Source organism: Danio rerio, chromosome 3 (genome assembly GCF_052040795.2).
Source record: "Danio rerio strain M-AB ecotype USA chromosome 3, GRCz13ab, whole genome shotgun sequence".
In the NCBI taxonomy this organism is placed as follows: domain Eukaryota; kingdom Metazoa; phylum Chordata; class Actinopteri; order Cypriniformes; family Danionidae; genus Danio; species Danio rerio.
The window spans coordinates 25,638,361-25,653,849 of record NC_141023.1 but is presented as its reverse complement, the minus strand read 5'-3'; the positions used below and the strand labels follow the sequence as shown (position 1 = coordinate 25,653,849).

General features: G+C 35.5%; 1 protein-coding gene across 1 annotated transcript; it reads left to right on the top strand.

Moving 5' to 3' along the window:
- The first annotated feature begins 3,578 nt into the window (after positions 1-3,578).
- Positions 3,579-14,559, top strand: gdpd3a (glycerophosphodiester phosphodiesterase domain containing 3a). The gene is made up of 11 exons (NM_213201.1): positions 3,579-3,640; positions 7,295-7,488; positions 8,173-8,215; positions 9,519-9,654; positions 10,273-10,318; positions 10,398-10,516; positions 10,769-10,858; positions 10,969-11,102; positions 11,184-11,243; positions 14,069-14,120; positions 14,214-14,559. The coding sequence occupies exons 2-11, from the start codon at positions 7,350-7,352 to the stop codon at positions 14,340-14,342; spliced, it is 948 nt and encodes a 315-aa protein (NP_998366.1). The 5' UTR covers positions 3,579-3,640; positions 7,295-7,349; the 3' UTR covers positions 14,343-14,559.
- Positions 14,560-15,489: the final 930 nt, after the last annotated feature.

Below are 15,489 nucleotides of genomic sequence, written 5' to 3'. Positions count from 1 at the left end.
AACACGCCTGATTCAAACACAGGAGAAAAGCTGTGACCTAATACACTGATTCACAGCAAGTTTGTTGAAACTAAACTGAGGTGAATCGATGGTTTTAATGGAAGCAGTTTTTCCTGTACAACAACAAAAAAACATGCAAATTATTATCTCTCTCAGCCCCACGTTCCATCTGTCTCTGCTTCCCTTTGTTTGTTGGGTAACAGTCTCTCAGCGAATCTATACAAAACCAGAACAATAGAAACCCAAAGTGTTCTGCTGACGGGCAGCACCGACAGCGTGTTTACATTTGTTGTGTGTGCATTGCTGCGAGTTCACGTTTATCCCACATTAAGCTTTTGCTAAGCACTGAAATGTGTGAGAACATGAATACTGAGCATCCTCATGCTCTTATGACCAACTGTTGCAGTGATACAGAAACGACAACAGCAGCCCCATGTGCTGTCCTGCTGTCATTTCCCTTCATTTTCACTGAAAATAAAGGTTCTTTACTGGCGTTGATGGTTTCATGAGGAACATTTTTGTTCCACAACAGGTACTTTAAGAAAATAGTCTTTACATTATAGACGATGTTAGCTCTTTGAGGAACTTTTCCCTAAATAGTTCTTTGAGCAATCCAGTTCTGCTATGTAATTGCTGCGAAACTGATGTGTTGATTTGCACATATATCAGGATTGTGTCATTATTTACTCACTTTCCTCTTGCTCCAAACCTGTTTCTTTCTTCTGTTGAGCCCAAACAAAAAGTACTGAAGAGTGTTTGGAAAAAACAGCCATTGACTTCCATGGTAGATTTTTGTTCCTATACTGTGGATGTCAATGGCAGTTTTTTCCACAATTCTTCAGAAAGAAATTCAGAGTTTAGAACCACTTGGAGTGTGTAAAAGATAAGGAAATGTTGATTTTGGGTAAACAATCCCTTTAAACCGATTTCTGGTTCTTCCTGGCATCTATATTCTTAATGTTATATTCTAAAGGTTCACTATATTATTTTGAAGGCTTTCAAATGAGTTTTAAAAAACAAGTCACATTCTCCTTAAATGTTTAATTTTGTTAGCAACGCTTCAGGTTACGTTACTTAACAGAATTAATTTAATTTGCCTTTATAAATGTTAAATGAAACAGAGCTAACATGAGATGATAAACACAATGTTTATGAAGGTTAACACATTTATAAATATTGCACTCTCAGAAATAAAGGTACAAAATTGTCACTAGAGTGGTGGCTGTTTAAAAGATACACTTTTGTACCATACCGGTGGACATTAGTACCTTTAGGGTACACTTTTGTACCTTTAAGGTTGACTTTAGTACCTTTAAGTGAGGTACATATTTGCACTTTTTAGGAATTAATAATCACTTTTTAAAGACCTGTTAGGAACAAAAAATCTAGCTTTTGAAGAAGTACCACCCCAGTGACAGATTTTGTACCTTTCTGAAATTTGTATGGATGCTCGTCAATGCCTGCTTTTTACCAAAATACTTTAAATTCTTTATAAAGAAATCTGAAAGTCTTAGAACCACTTGAATGTGAAGTGAACATTTTTATATACCTCTTTAAACTGATTTTTGTTTTCTCCTGGCATCTATTCTTAAGATTATATTCTAAAGATTCTCTATATATTACTTTGAAGGCTTTTACGAGTTAAAAAACAAATCACATTCTCATCAAATGTTTAATTTTGTTAGCAACACCTCAGGTTACGTTACTTAACATAAATTGTATTTATAAATATTAAATGGAACAGAGCTAACGAGTTAATTAACACTATTTTATTAAAGGTAAACACCAATTTATAATTACTGCATTCTCAGAAATAAGGGTACCCCATCTGTCACTGGGGCGGTACCATACTGGTGGACATTAGAACAATTAGGGTACACTTTTGTATCTTTAAGTTTGACTTTTGTACCTTTAAGTTACTGTGAGGCACACATTTGTTCTTTTTAGGTAATAATATGTTCTTTTTAACCTCCTAAACTCTGCGTACCAGGTCCGTGACATCATTTTTTTTCTACATAATTTAAATTTTAAAGGTTAATTTGGCCCAACTACCCACATAAGTGCTTCCATTCTCTCAACAGTTGGAATAGAATAACTTTTGCATAGATTATAATGGAAACATTTTTTGCCATGATTACTGACATGTGCCGGAACCAACAAAATTAATTACAGCAACCTTGACCACACAAAACCTGAAAGGTACACTTTCAAATTTGAGTTTACAAAAAAGCCTTTTTTTTGGCGGATTTATTATAACACAGACAACATGTACAATTATATTAATCACTTTCAACAGTGTTTTATCTGTGTATGGATTTGAGCAGTTTTTGAATTTGGGTATGCAAAATCCAGGAGGAAAGCCCAATGTAGCGCTTGACTGTAAGAGACCTGTTGGGAACAAAAATGTACCTTTTTGAAAAGGTACCACCCCAGTGACAGATTTTGTATCTTTATTTCTGAAATTGAATGCATTCATGCACTATGGATGTCAATGACTTCTTTTTTCTGAAATTCTTTCAAAGTCTTCATAAAAAAATTAAAAAGTTTAGAACCACCTGAATGTGACTAAATGATGAGGAAGTGTTCATTTTTTGGTGAACTATCCCATTAAACTGGATTTTGGTTTTTCTTGGCACCTTTATTCTTAAGAGTATGCTAAATGTTCTGTATTGATGGTTCTATGCTGAACCTTTAGAACTATTCAGATAACAAAAGTGAAAAACTGTGTTGTTGTTGTTGTTGTTTTTCAAAGAAATGCTCACTAAAGCTTACTTTGATTTACCAAAATATTTTTTTCTATATCGCTCATTCCTTTTAACCACAATTTACTTATCCTTTAATTTATTTCTGAAGATAGTTTAAATAATGTTGGAAACCTGTAACCACTCTCCCCATAGTAAGAAAGTCTATGAAAGTCAATGGTTACATTTTTCAATGTATCTCATTTTGTGTTTAGCAGAAGAATAAATAATGAAAAACCTCAAACTGGTTTGCAACAAGTAAGAGTGAGTAAATGATGCCAGAATTTTCTCACTTGGCTGAACTATCTCTATAAGAATGTGCTCCAACTTTATTTGCCATTTTTATTTTTCCCTCTAGATTAGCGACAACAAGAGAACAAATAATTATAGTGCAGAAATTATTCAACCGGTATTGCACATTTTGTCCAGCGAGGCCTGTGAAAACTGAGGCATACCTGCACATAAACACACACACACACACTTCAAAAGTCAAACAAACTGCATTCCAAAACAGCCTCTGTCTCCACAAAGGAGGGGGGAACGTGAAATTACAAAGAGTGCAGCTATCAATGACTGACTCGTTACTGAAACGCACAACTAGTGAGAAAGATTCCATTGTTGAGGTCTGAGTCTCTAGTGCAAGTGTTTTTGATATTTTAATGAGGGGAACAGACGAGTCTTTGCATTGCAGTCTAGTTTTGAGTTGGCACTTATTGGGCAACATTGCTTTCTTAGTAATGTGATCGGAATTGGCCAGGTGAAGGTTGACAAGGGAGTGGCTGAGCAACTGTACAGGAGAAACACGAGAGAGAGAAGGAGAAGATAAGGAAAGACATACTGGCATCAGCACTGAAGACAGGTGCAAATATTCTGGAATAACCAAACCGCAGGGAGTCTTGGTAAGTTCATGATGCAAAAAATCATTCAGTTTATTACTAAAATGAAACTGTATGCTCCTGTTTGCACTTGATGCTTTATGTCTGATAAGTACACTGTCAAAAAATATCCGTTAATTAACAGTTTTTGTATTTTGTGATTCACAAGTGCTTTCCATTTATTTACGGTTGTGAATTACATGGGATGTTCTCTGCTCTGTCAACTTTTTATGCTGAAAATTCAACTCTACAGTTCTACAAAGTGACTTTTATTGACATTTTAGTAGTTTTAAATGATATAATGTATAAGAAATAACATCTTAAGAAATAAGTCTGTAAAATAACAGTAGTACTGGCAGCTTATTACAAGGTTTATAGCATATTATACAACACCAACCAATATGACATTCATTAAAAATATTAATAAAAACCACCTTTTCAAGGTTTAAGTTGTTGGAGAAAGATCAAGTTCCAATAATGAAATTCAAAAGCATAAAGAAACAGAGAAAATAAAACATGAATCTTAAATTACAAATAACTGCTAAATTACAGATATTTTTTTACAGTGGTTTTATAGAGGACATGACATTTTAAGCTGTTTAAACCATCAGACTGATCTTAAATTACAATATTTTTACATTAAATTTATATTCTAATAATTAAAATAAAGTAAAAATAAGATAATTATTTGCATTATAACTAATTTGTTGTGTATATACTTTTATCTTAAATTCATGTTTATTTAAATAGTGCTTTTCACAATATAGAAGTTATATATAGTTCTAGTAAAGTCCAGTTTTCTGAGTCGAAGTTCAGTTTAGTTTAGTTCAGTGTGATTTAAACTTCTTTGCTGAAAGTTCAAACACTGAAGAGCAGATCCACCGAAGCTCAGCTCGACAAGTCCCGATCTGAGGAAGGCAATGGCGAGGAAAAAAACTTCACCAATTGACGAAAGTGAAGAGGAAAAAAAACAGGCTCTGTTGGGCCTTTCTTACCATTCAATTTTTAAAATGGAAAAAATGGTATGACTTTTTTATGTCATGACACAAAAACATGAGAACAAATAAAGAGTTCAGATGCAAGTGCCATCTGACATTTTCTTCTAAAATTAGCCATTTTCTCAGGCTCCTACAACTTGATTCAGCAATTTCAGTTTTATGGCAAAATCAAGTTATTTTAATGTATTAAAATAACCTATAAATGTAAGAACAAATAAAAATGCTCATTGTAGAAGAATTACAGATGGCACTTCTTTTTTTGCATCTGAACTTCTCAAATGTTTTTTATGTTACTTTAGTTAATCAGGTTTCAACTATTTTTAGTATTTTACACAAAGTTTAACCTAATATTTTTAGTCAGTTCAATTGAGGTAATTTTAGATGACAAAAAAGTTAATATTTTTCAAAGATTAATGCAGCTAGAATTTTGTTGACAGTGCACACAAATATTTTTTAAAACATAAAGAAATTAGTGAATCCTGTTCTTGATTTAACTATAATTGAAGGAATAAGTGATCTGTGGCCTTTAAAATGCACAATAAAAGTGGTAAACTGTTTTACTGATATTTTGGTGTTTTCTGTAAATCATAGTAAAATTGTTTAATAGTCATTATTTAGGTTCAGAATTTTTAAAAACTGCTTTACAATTTTATTTGTATCTTTCATTCATTTTCTTGTCGGCTTAGTCCCTTTATTTATTCGGGGTTGCCACAGCGGAATGAACCGCCAACTTATCCAGCAAGTTTTTACGCAGCGAATGCCCTTCCAGCAGCAACCCATCTCTGGGAAACATCCACACACACCTTCACACGCACACTCATACACTAGACAATTTAGCCAACATAATTCACCTGTACCACATGTCTTTGGACTGTGGGGGAAACCGGAACACCCGGAGGAAACCCACGCGAAGGCAGGGAGAACATGCAAACTCCACACAGAAACGCCAACTGAGCCAAGGTTAGAACCAGCGACCTCCTTGCTGTGAGGCGACAGCACTGCGCCACTGCCTCGGCCTATTTGTATCTTATGATCCATATTCATGTTTTATTGCTTTTTAATACATTTACATAAAACATTAATAAGTCAACATATCTGAGTCAATATACAGTGTATGAAGTATTGAACACGCCACCATTACAAAACATATTTTTAAAGGTGCGATTTCTAAAGTTGACTTGGAATTTTCACCAGATATTGGTAAAAATTAAAGAAATCCAAATATGCAAAGAAAAAAACATTAGTTTACAAATTCAGTTATGGAAAATAAAATAACACATAAAGACAGGGAGATGTAGAAAAGCAGTGAAAGCCCAGACAGCATCTAAAATCTCTCAGTAGTTATTCAGCCGCCCTCTTCCCTTCCTCGTTGTAAATGAATATTAGATTCTATCATACAACATCTACATAATCGGGAAACCAGAGTGGACATTTCAGCAAGACAATGGACCAAAACACAGCCAAGGAAACTCTCAAATGCTTTAAGAGAACGAAAATCAAGCTATAGAATGGCCCAGAAAATCAACTGACTTGAATCCAATATAAAATACAAATTAAAGATCAGATTTGTCAGACGAGACTTACAGAACCATCAAGGTTTTTACACTCTGTTGAAGTCTGGGAAAAACTCACACTGTTAAGCCATTCATGTGACTTTATTCTCCATATGAGAGGCGTCTTTAAGCTGCCATCACCAAAAAAATGTATACAAAGTGTTAAAAATGTTTCAGGAGTTCAGTATTTTCTTTTTGTGTCATTTGTTACATAACACACCTCATTTTTCTGATTTTTGTTTGTTTTGTTTGCTTTTTGTTTGCATTATTTGGATTTTTACCAAAATCTGGTTTAATTCCATGTCAACAGCTCATTTAGAAAAATGATTCCCTGGGAAAAAAACTGTTTATTCCAAAACACCTCAGATATATTGTAAAAACCTATTTAAGAACATTTTATCTGGAAGCATAAGATAATTAGAACATTCTGACAAAAAAAGTCAACACTAATTTCCTGAATCATCTTAAAATCAATTCTGTCCTTTAGGTTTGTCATTATCAGGTTATTATGATGATTGAGCATTCAACTGGTTAATTTCTAGATCTTCCACATTTTGTTGCATTAAAAAAAAATAACCTACAGTATAAACAGAAAACTAACAGACTCCCGTAAAATGTTGAATGTTCTTAAACGTTTTGTGACAAATAACCAAAGATCTAAGCAATGTTATAACACTCATTCTCTGAAATGTGCATGCTATGTTTTTGTATTTATAAAGTATCTGGTGTGTCTGTCTCAGAGTTTGAATACTAAAACTTCTTTACCCGTCTGATTGCAGTTTGGATGCTTTAATGAGTTGGGTGATGTAAATTCTAGATGTATCCCTTTCATTTTCCATGTTTTTTTCTGTCTTTCAATAAATGCATGTTGTTTTAAATATGCTGAAATTAACTTGAAAACATGATTATAGAAGTAAACTTTTGGGTGTTATGAAAGTATCAAAATATATTTATAATTATGCTTTAATATGTTCATATTTACAGTTGTATTTAAAATGTAACTGTATATATATTTTTTTCTTTCCCTTTGGCTGTTTTCTAGTAATCTTTCATATCTTTATTATTATTATTATACTTTTTAATAATAAAAATGTTTAAAATGTCACAATTGCAATCTTTTTTAAAAGGTCAGAGTTGAGTTTCTGCGTAGAGTCTTCATCGTCCTCAATTGTTTTGGGAAATATGGCGAGCTGCCTGTACTACCTGCTGCCGGCGGTAGGGGGCTACGCGCTCACTTCACTCTACTTCCTGAGGAACCCGCAGATTCTCCACAAGATGAAGCAGACCGCTTTCCGCTGCACACACATCTCTCACAGAGGAGGTACATCTTTGAAAATATGACCCATATTACGTTTAACTAAATATAAAAACGCTGCAGCTGATTTGTCATCAAAATAAATCATCCTCCTTGCTTCTGTTGCTCAATGGATGACAATATTAAAGGGATAGGCCTAGTTCACTCAAATTGAAAATTAAATCACTATTTTAAACCTTTATGAGTTTATTTTTTTCTCTGTTGAACACAAAAGAAGATCATTTGAAGATAAAAAAAACCTTTTTAAAAAGTCAGTTATTACAGGTTTCCTTTTTGTGTTTAAATAATAAAGAAAATCAAACCATTTTGGAGCAAGTAAAAAGCAAGGACCCATTACTTGCTCCAAAACTGTTTGATTTTCTTTATTATTTTATGTTGTATTATCACTGGAGAGTAAAATGGTGACAGAATTTTAATTTTCAGCTGAACTAGCCCTTTAATCATGTGACATTGAAAGCTATTAACTTTCCGATTTACTATAAATGCATAATTCAGTCATATATTCAGAAATCCAGGCAAGTCTGAATTTGACGTCTAAAGGTTTATTCCATAAACCTGAATGAACAGTGTTGATTAATGTGACTGTGACAGCATGTTTCAATGTTTTGCTACCTGGTTAATGTGTGACTGAGGGAGTGATTTGAGGAATGGATGTGTTTGTTTGTCTAACCTCCTGCTCTCTGTCCTCAGGTTCTGGTGAAAGGATCGAGAACACTATAGAGGCCTTCACACAGTAAGTGATCAGTTATACTGGGGTCATGTGTCAGTGCTGGTAGATCATAGTCTACACACCAGATCCTGTCAAGAAGTGTCTTGTCTGGTACCTGTCTATAACCAAAACTTCTATAGGCAAAGAATCTGCCTGAAAAAGAATGAAATATTTTATTGAATTATCTCATGGTGTCATGGTGGCGCAGTGGGTATCACGCAAAAAGGTTGCTGGTTTGAGCCTTGGCTGGTTCAGTTGGCATTTCTGTGTGGAGTTTACATGTTCTCCCTGTGTTCGTGTGCTCTGGTTTCCCCCACAGTCCAAAGACGTGCGCTATAGGCAAATTGGGAAGGCTAAATTGTCCCTAGTGTGTGTGTGAATGAGAGTGTATAAATGTTTAACAGTGATGGGTTGAAGCTGAAAGGGCATCTGCTGTGTAAAACATAAGCTGGATAAGTTGGCGGTTCATTCCTCTGTGGTGACCCAGATTAAGTGGATAATAATGACGAAAGCTTAGTACATAAACCAGTAATGGGTCCACTTTGTTCTTGGTCATCAGGAAGAAGTTGATCAATGGGATTTTTTGCAGGAAGGGCAGGAAAAGAGAGACAATTCTTGTATGTGAAGGCACACACCTGTAGATATCAGCAAAAAGTGGGCTTGGGGAATTTTTAACTGTGATTCTAATTGGGTAGAAGACGAGAAGCAGCCATCAACAAAGATATGTTTACATGTTAAGATGCCATTTCTGCCTGATTATTCAAAGGTTGAGAAAATCTGTGGTTATTGGCTACTGGGGCACAAACTGAAGATCTTTGCCAACTGAAATATTTACAATTTATTGTGGGGGGGTTCTTGTTGGGAGATCACAACTGTTGCGTAAGCGTTTGTATATGGACATCGGGGGCTATGGCACCTCTTTGGGGGATCAAAATGATCAATAAGTAGGCTGGCGGGCACGCTATTACAAAACCACCCAATTTTACACTACCAACCTATGTCATTTTTTACCTGCAAAAATAAATTCAAAACCGCCCAATCTGGCAACACTGATGAAGAAGGAAAGCAGGCTGATAATTTTATCTGAACCCAATCTGGTACACGATTGTCCTGAATCTTTTAAACACAAATCTTTTCATTTCTTTTTTTATGGGCTTTCTTTTCATTTACTGTGACTAGAATGGGCTAAAATGATGATATGAAAAGTTTAACAAAAATTGTTTGTAGCACTTATTTGTACTAAAATAAGTTATTCATTAGGAAAAGCATGGATTTCTATTTATTACCTACCTCAACTGTCTGTCTGTTTTGACTGTTTCTGTGTCAGTGCTGTTGAAGTGGGCACAGAGATGCTGGAGCTGGACTGTCACTTGACTAAAGATGGTTTTGTGATGGTTTCTCATGATGAAAACCTCCTGCGACAGACTGGACAAGACGTCTCCATTTCCTCCCTAAACCTGGAGGTCAGAGGTCAAGGTTCACACTTTCTTCTGATATTCTGCACTGCTTTCCATGTGCTATTATTACAGATAATCCCTCATTACATTTAGTGGTGACTAAAAAAACATCTAACATCTAATTGTATGTTTTCTTGCCCCACTGGATTTTGGACTCATGGGAAATAATAGTTTGCATAGGACAAAACTAATAAGCTGAAGGCACACCGATGTGGCGGTTAACAGATTAGTTGGCTCTTTCAGCCTTTTTCAATGGGTTATTTTCACAATTGATTATGATGTAGCAGTAAAATAGGACAAATGAGCTCATGTATTGGACATATTCTGAACTTTTGTCATTGAGGCGTGGGTCTTTCGAACCACGTAAACCACTCTTGGGTTCAAGCCTGTTAGAAATGTGTCGAAAGCATTCTTCTTTCTGTTAAACAGAAATTGAGGAAAACTACAGAGGGGCTAATATTTAAGGAGGGCTAATAATTCTGACTTCATCTGTAAATACAGTTTAGCACATCAAATACAAATAATGAATAAATAAATATTACTGAATTAAAAAAACAAAGTCTTTTATAACACCACCACAGGATTTGTAGCGAATGGCTCTGAATAATTATTTACATTTTTCAGGACTTGCCTCCTTATAAGGAGACACTCGAGGTCACCTTTAAAACAGGTGTGTGTTTTCATCATAACGATCTTTATTTATCTCTAACTGTACAATGAGTACACGCTTAATAATTCTCTTTGCACAGGCCACTTCAGCACAGGATCTGATAGGAAATTGGCACTATTAGAGGATGTTTTCCGCAAATTTCCTCACACGGCTGTAAACATTGAGGTGAAAGAGAATAACATCGTGCTGATTGAAAAGGCAAGGACTTGACATGTACTTCAATACCTGAAATGTACTTCAATACCTTCCTAAATCTGTCAAGCATATTTTACTATTTACTAAGCTTCTATTTTTTTCTCTCTGTTCAATTTAATTCAGTTCATGTTTTTTTTCTATAGCACTTTTACAATGTAGATTGTGTCAAAGCAGCTTAACATAGAAGTTCTAGAAAAGTGCAGATTTCAGAGTTAAAGTTCAGATTAGTACATTATTATGCTCTGTCTCTTTCAGATATCTGAGCTTGTGAAGCAATACAACAGAGAAGGAATCTCAGTTTGGGCCTCTGTTGACTCTACCATCATGGAAAACTGTCGCAAAATAGTGCGTGTGCACTTGTATCCCTCTCTGCAAGCTTTGTTTCAGTAATAAATAGCCTACGTACTTGTTGTTTCCTACATGTTTAGCTTGGTTTCCTTTTGTGTCTATGGCAGAACTCCTCCATGCCCTATATGTTCTCTCAAAAGCGAGGTTTACAGCTGCTCCTGCTCTACTACACCGGCCTCCTGCCTTTTGTTCCTCTTGGAGAGAGTTTCCTGCAGTTCTATTTCCCACCAATCTTCAACAAGTCTGTATACATCAAATATTTCCATTTATAACATGTTTATGCCAATCGCGCAGCTCTATATTCATGAACTCCTTCCTACAGAGCATACATACCTGACACAGAGATTCTGAAAAGCAGACTGGTCATCTTTTTAATCGAAAGGTAACGTATCTTAGTAGTTGTATCTAAATACATTCGCTGGCCACTTAATTAGGTACACCTCTTTAACTGCACATGACTACAATTGTCTAATCAGTTAACCAGAGAGCAGCAAGTCAGTCTAGTTAGGCATGTAGATGTTTTCAAGACAATCTGATGGAAAAGAAAGGTGATATAAAGAGTTACTTCACCCAATTAGGAAAATTCTGTTATTAATTACTCAACCTGGATGGCACAGTGGCTCAGTGGTTAGCACTGTCACCTCACATCAAGAAGGTTGCTGGTTCGAGTCCAGGCTGGGTCAGTTAGCATTTCCGTTTGTAGTTTGCATGTTCTCCTCGTGTTCATGTGGGTTTCCTCACGGTGGTCCAGTTTCCCCACAGTCCAAAGACATGAGCTAAAGGTGAACTTGGTAAACAAAACTGGCCGAAGTTTATGAATGGGTTTGTGGATGTGAGAATGTATCGGTGTTTCCCATAACGGGTAGACATAAGCCAAACTAGTTGGTGGTTCATTCACCTGTGGTGACCCTTGACATATAAGGGACTAAGCTAAAGAAAAAATAATAAATAATTACTCATCCCCATGGTGTTTCAATCCTCAGAGACCCTTATTCATCTCCAGAACACAAATTATGGTATATTAGAATATCCTAGAGGTCTCTCTCTCATCCTACACAGAGAGCAAAAGTTCTGAGATGTATAAAGTCCAGAAAAGGAAGCAAAAACATTTCCAAAACTTTCCACGTGACTTCAGTAGACTCTAATCATACAGAACGATTAGGGTCAGCAGCCCAACAGGCAAGCATCACATTGCCTGTAGTAAACGCGCACCTGTTTTGAGGAAGAACACATACTGTTGGTGAACAAAGTAGTTATGTTCAAAGCGATAGTTGCTATGGTTTCTCACATACTTTAAATGTTACCTCTGTTTGGGAACGAAAACTGAGGTTTTCTGCTTACACATCCTTAGTTTTATATTGATACGTCACATATCCTGCTTTCTGGAATACCCCCTGGTCTCATGAATCTCATTAGTCTCATGAACGTTAGAATTTTTACCACAAAATTCTGATGGTAGGGTCAGAATCTGCAATATGGAGTGTAGGCCCGTCACAAAAATCAATATATCGACTTGTCGCACAACACATGGGCATGACCTCAATAATTTTTGGCCATGCACTATATATCACCCATACTGTACATAAAAACCAATTCTAGCAACACTTCAGCTTATTGCACAGCCTCTCTATCTCTAATGGTGGTGTCAGTGTCAGTATGGTTAAAAACACTATAGTAATTATCACTATACTTTACTCTGGAATAGTTTCATGTGTGTGCCTGAAAACTGAGAATAAATATGGTAGCAGATATTGCAGCCTCGGTTACTTTTACCTTGCACTTTAATGTTAACATTTATTATTCTTTATGTAGGATATGCGTTTTCACACTCTGATTCCAATGACTAAATCGTTAATATGACTATAATTAAATGAAATATTCTTTAGATTAAAATATTACATGTTCTTGGGAAGAGTGTGCCTAAGTTGTGATGATATTATATTGTCAATCTGGCATTATGTAATGAGTGGCATAAAAACGTCTTAAAATGACAATAATATCATTTATCACAGTTTTTTTCGGTGTCGTGTATTCTACAACAAAAAATAGATATGGTGACAGGCCTGATGGAATAAATTGATTAGTTCTGTACATAAAAGTGATTTAAAATGACTCCAAATAAATAAACTCTAGCCTAGGTTCTAGCCTACAGGCTAAACCTGAACTACTGACCATATAACCTAGTAAATGAGTCTGAGGATATCAACGGGTAATACCCAAATTTCATTGATGATTAACACAAATAGAGCTTTCTAGATTAAAGCAGTTGTAAATTTAGATGACATATTTGGTGGAGTTGATTACCGATGTGTTCACTCGCATATCCTGATCATCACAGCAGAAAAAAAATTAAAATACTCCATTTTTGGTCATACAGACAACACATAATTTTATACTGTGAAAGTATGTTCTTATTCGAGTGTGCTTTCTGCCATATCTGTGATCTACTCTCTGAAAAAGATGTTTAAGACATGAGTAGACATGTAGTTTCTATATTCCATCCCCTTGGATGATGCGACGGCAGTCACAGGACAGCGGCGCCAGTGCGCTCACCACACACCAGCTATAGGTGGAGTGGAGAGACAGTGATAGATGTGGATGTAGATTATTGGGAGGCCATGATGGGCAAGGGCCGATAGAGGGAATTTGGCCAGGACACTGGGTTTACACCCCTACTCTTTTCAAGAATTTGTATGGGATTTTTAATGACCACAGAGAGTCAGGACCTCAGTTTAACGTCAATTCAAAAATGTCCTCTTCACTTTACTGGGGCATTAGGAATCACACAGACTACAGGTTGAGTGCCTACTGCTAGCTGCACTAACACCACTTCCAACAGCAACCTAAGTTTCCCATGTGATCTCCCATCCAATACTAACCAGGCTCAGCCTTGCTTCGCTTCAGTGAATAACTGGTCTTGGGCTGCAGGGTAATATGGCTGTGGCCACAGAATCTTCTGTGCTAACAGATTCTTTCCAAAATTTTTTTCTTTATGTCCAAAAATAAAAAAAAAGAATCTCAAAAAGGTTTTGAATGATTAAAGTGTGAGTAAATGATGATGACAGAATTCAATTCTCCCTTTAAGGCAGATCTAAAGGAAAAAGGGTGTCTAATCTGGTACTAGTAATGTATACCTAATAAAGTGGCCAGTTGATGTAAACATTATTCAAATTGACAGTTTTCTGTGTTTTACATGTTTTGTGGCAGACTGACAATGAGAAAAGCGCTGTTCAAGCACCTCAGAGAGCGAGGAATTCAGGTTTCAAATCACCTTCTGTTCATAACAGTGCTCTGAGCCACTAGATTTCTCAGAAAACCCTTGCCTCACATGATTTCATTTTTTTTTTTATAGATTCATCTGTTTGTTTGTAATGAGGAACAAGACATTGATGCTGCATTTGCCGCTGGAGCAACAGGAGTCATGACTGACTATCCCACCCTCTTATCAAACTATATTAGAAGGCGCAAACAAGCCACGTGATCAAACACAAACAAACCCTTGTACAGTTAAATACATGCTCTGTACTAGCGCTGTTTGTCTTTAAACATGCAGCCAAGTTTATTTTTATGCCACTTTATTAACGCTGGCAATAAATCATAGCACTGCGGTCAGATGAAATTTGGTTTAAGGGATTCTTCATGGGACAAGTTATGTGACTAGTAACACAAACATAATAAAAGTATACTATATTCCACAAGTGGACTGTTTAAATGGTGTCTTTTTACTATATTATCCCACCATTATCTGCATGTTTATTGTGGTTTTCAGCCAGTCAGTGTCTTTTTAGTGCCTCCCTGCCCATGCTTATAAACAAACATTATCCAACTTCTGTGAGAGGCCGTGCAAAGTCCATCAGCTGGACCCAATAGGGGATTAGTAAACATAGAATTCTGCATTGCTTATTTATAATAATAAAAAAAATACCCTTTAATAAAGCTTTTTAAAGTCATATAGAATGACAGTGAGCAGGTATCTGGGACCAAAAAAAGTTTTAAATGATCATTTAACATTTTTATGGCCTTCAAAAGGTCTTAAATCAGAACATAAAGAAATATGGCATTGCATGATGTTGTACAGACGTCAATAAAAGGAAACTTTTTCACCGTTTCTGTTTAAACATATATGTAATCAGTGTGAATTATACATTGATGATCAGTGGCGGGGTGCTCAACATTTTTTGGCTAGTTTGTGTAATACATACTTCAGTCATTTATGTATTTATTTTTACTTTCATCTAGTTTATTAATACAACATATTTAGGTTTTCAGCATTTTGAGGGATATTTAGTGTATTCTTCTGTCCTACAGTATTCTCTGATTAGCTATTTCAGATGTTACTGTAGGTCAGACTACAAACGTAAATATGCATCTAATTTGACTTTACTTTCAGGATAAATGTAGACACAAAAAACTTTTTAATGAGAAAACAAACGGTGTTGTGAACACAATGTCTATCAGAGCTCTAGAGCCTCCAATTTCAGACTTTTTCTTAGAATAGAATGATTGGTGGGATTATGCATTTACAATAGTTTGAACCATTATAGGGTTTGTCAAATGTATATTTAAATGATCTATTATTTTAATTATTAATATTATTATTTAAAATACATACCAGAGCGAAATATTTC

Excerpts from the sequence above, each read along its gene's own strand:
- gdpd3a (NM_213201.1), top strand. The coding sequence starts at position 7,350 with ATGGCGAGCTGCCTGTACTACCTGCTGCCGGCGGTAGGGGGCTACGCG. Across the intron at positions 9,655-10,272 it reads TTTCCTCCCTAAACCTGGAG|GACTTGCCTCCTTATAAGGA; the intron begins GTCAGAGGTCAA and ends TACATTTTTCAG. Across the intron at positions 14,121-14,213 it reads TCAGAGAGCGAGGAATTCAG|ATTCATCTGTTTGTTTGTAA; the intron begins GTTTCAAATCAC and ends TTTTTTTTATAG.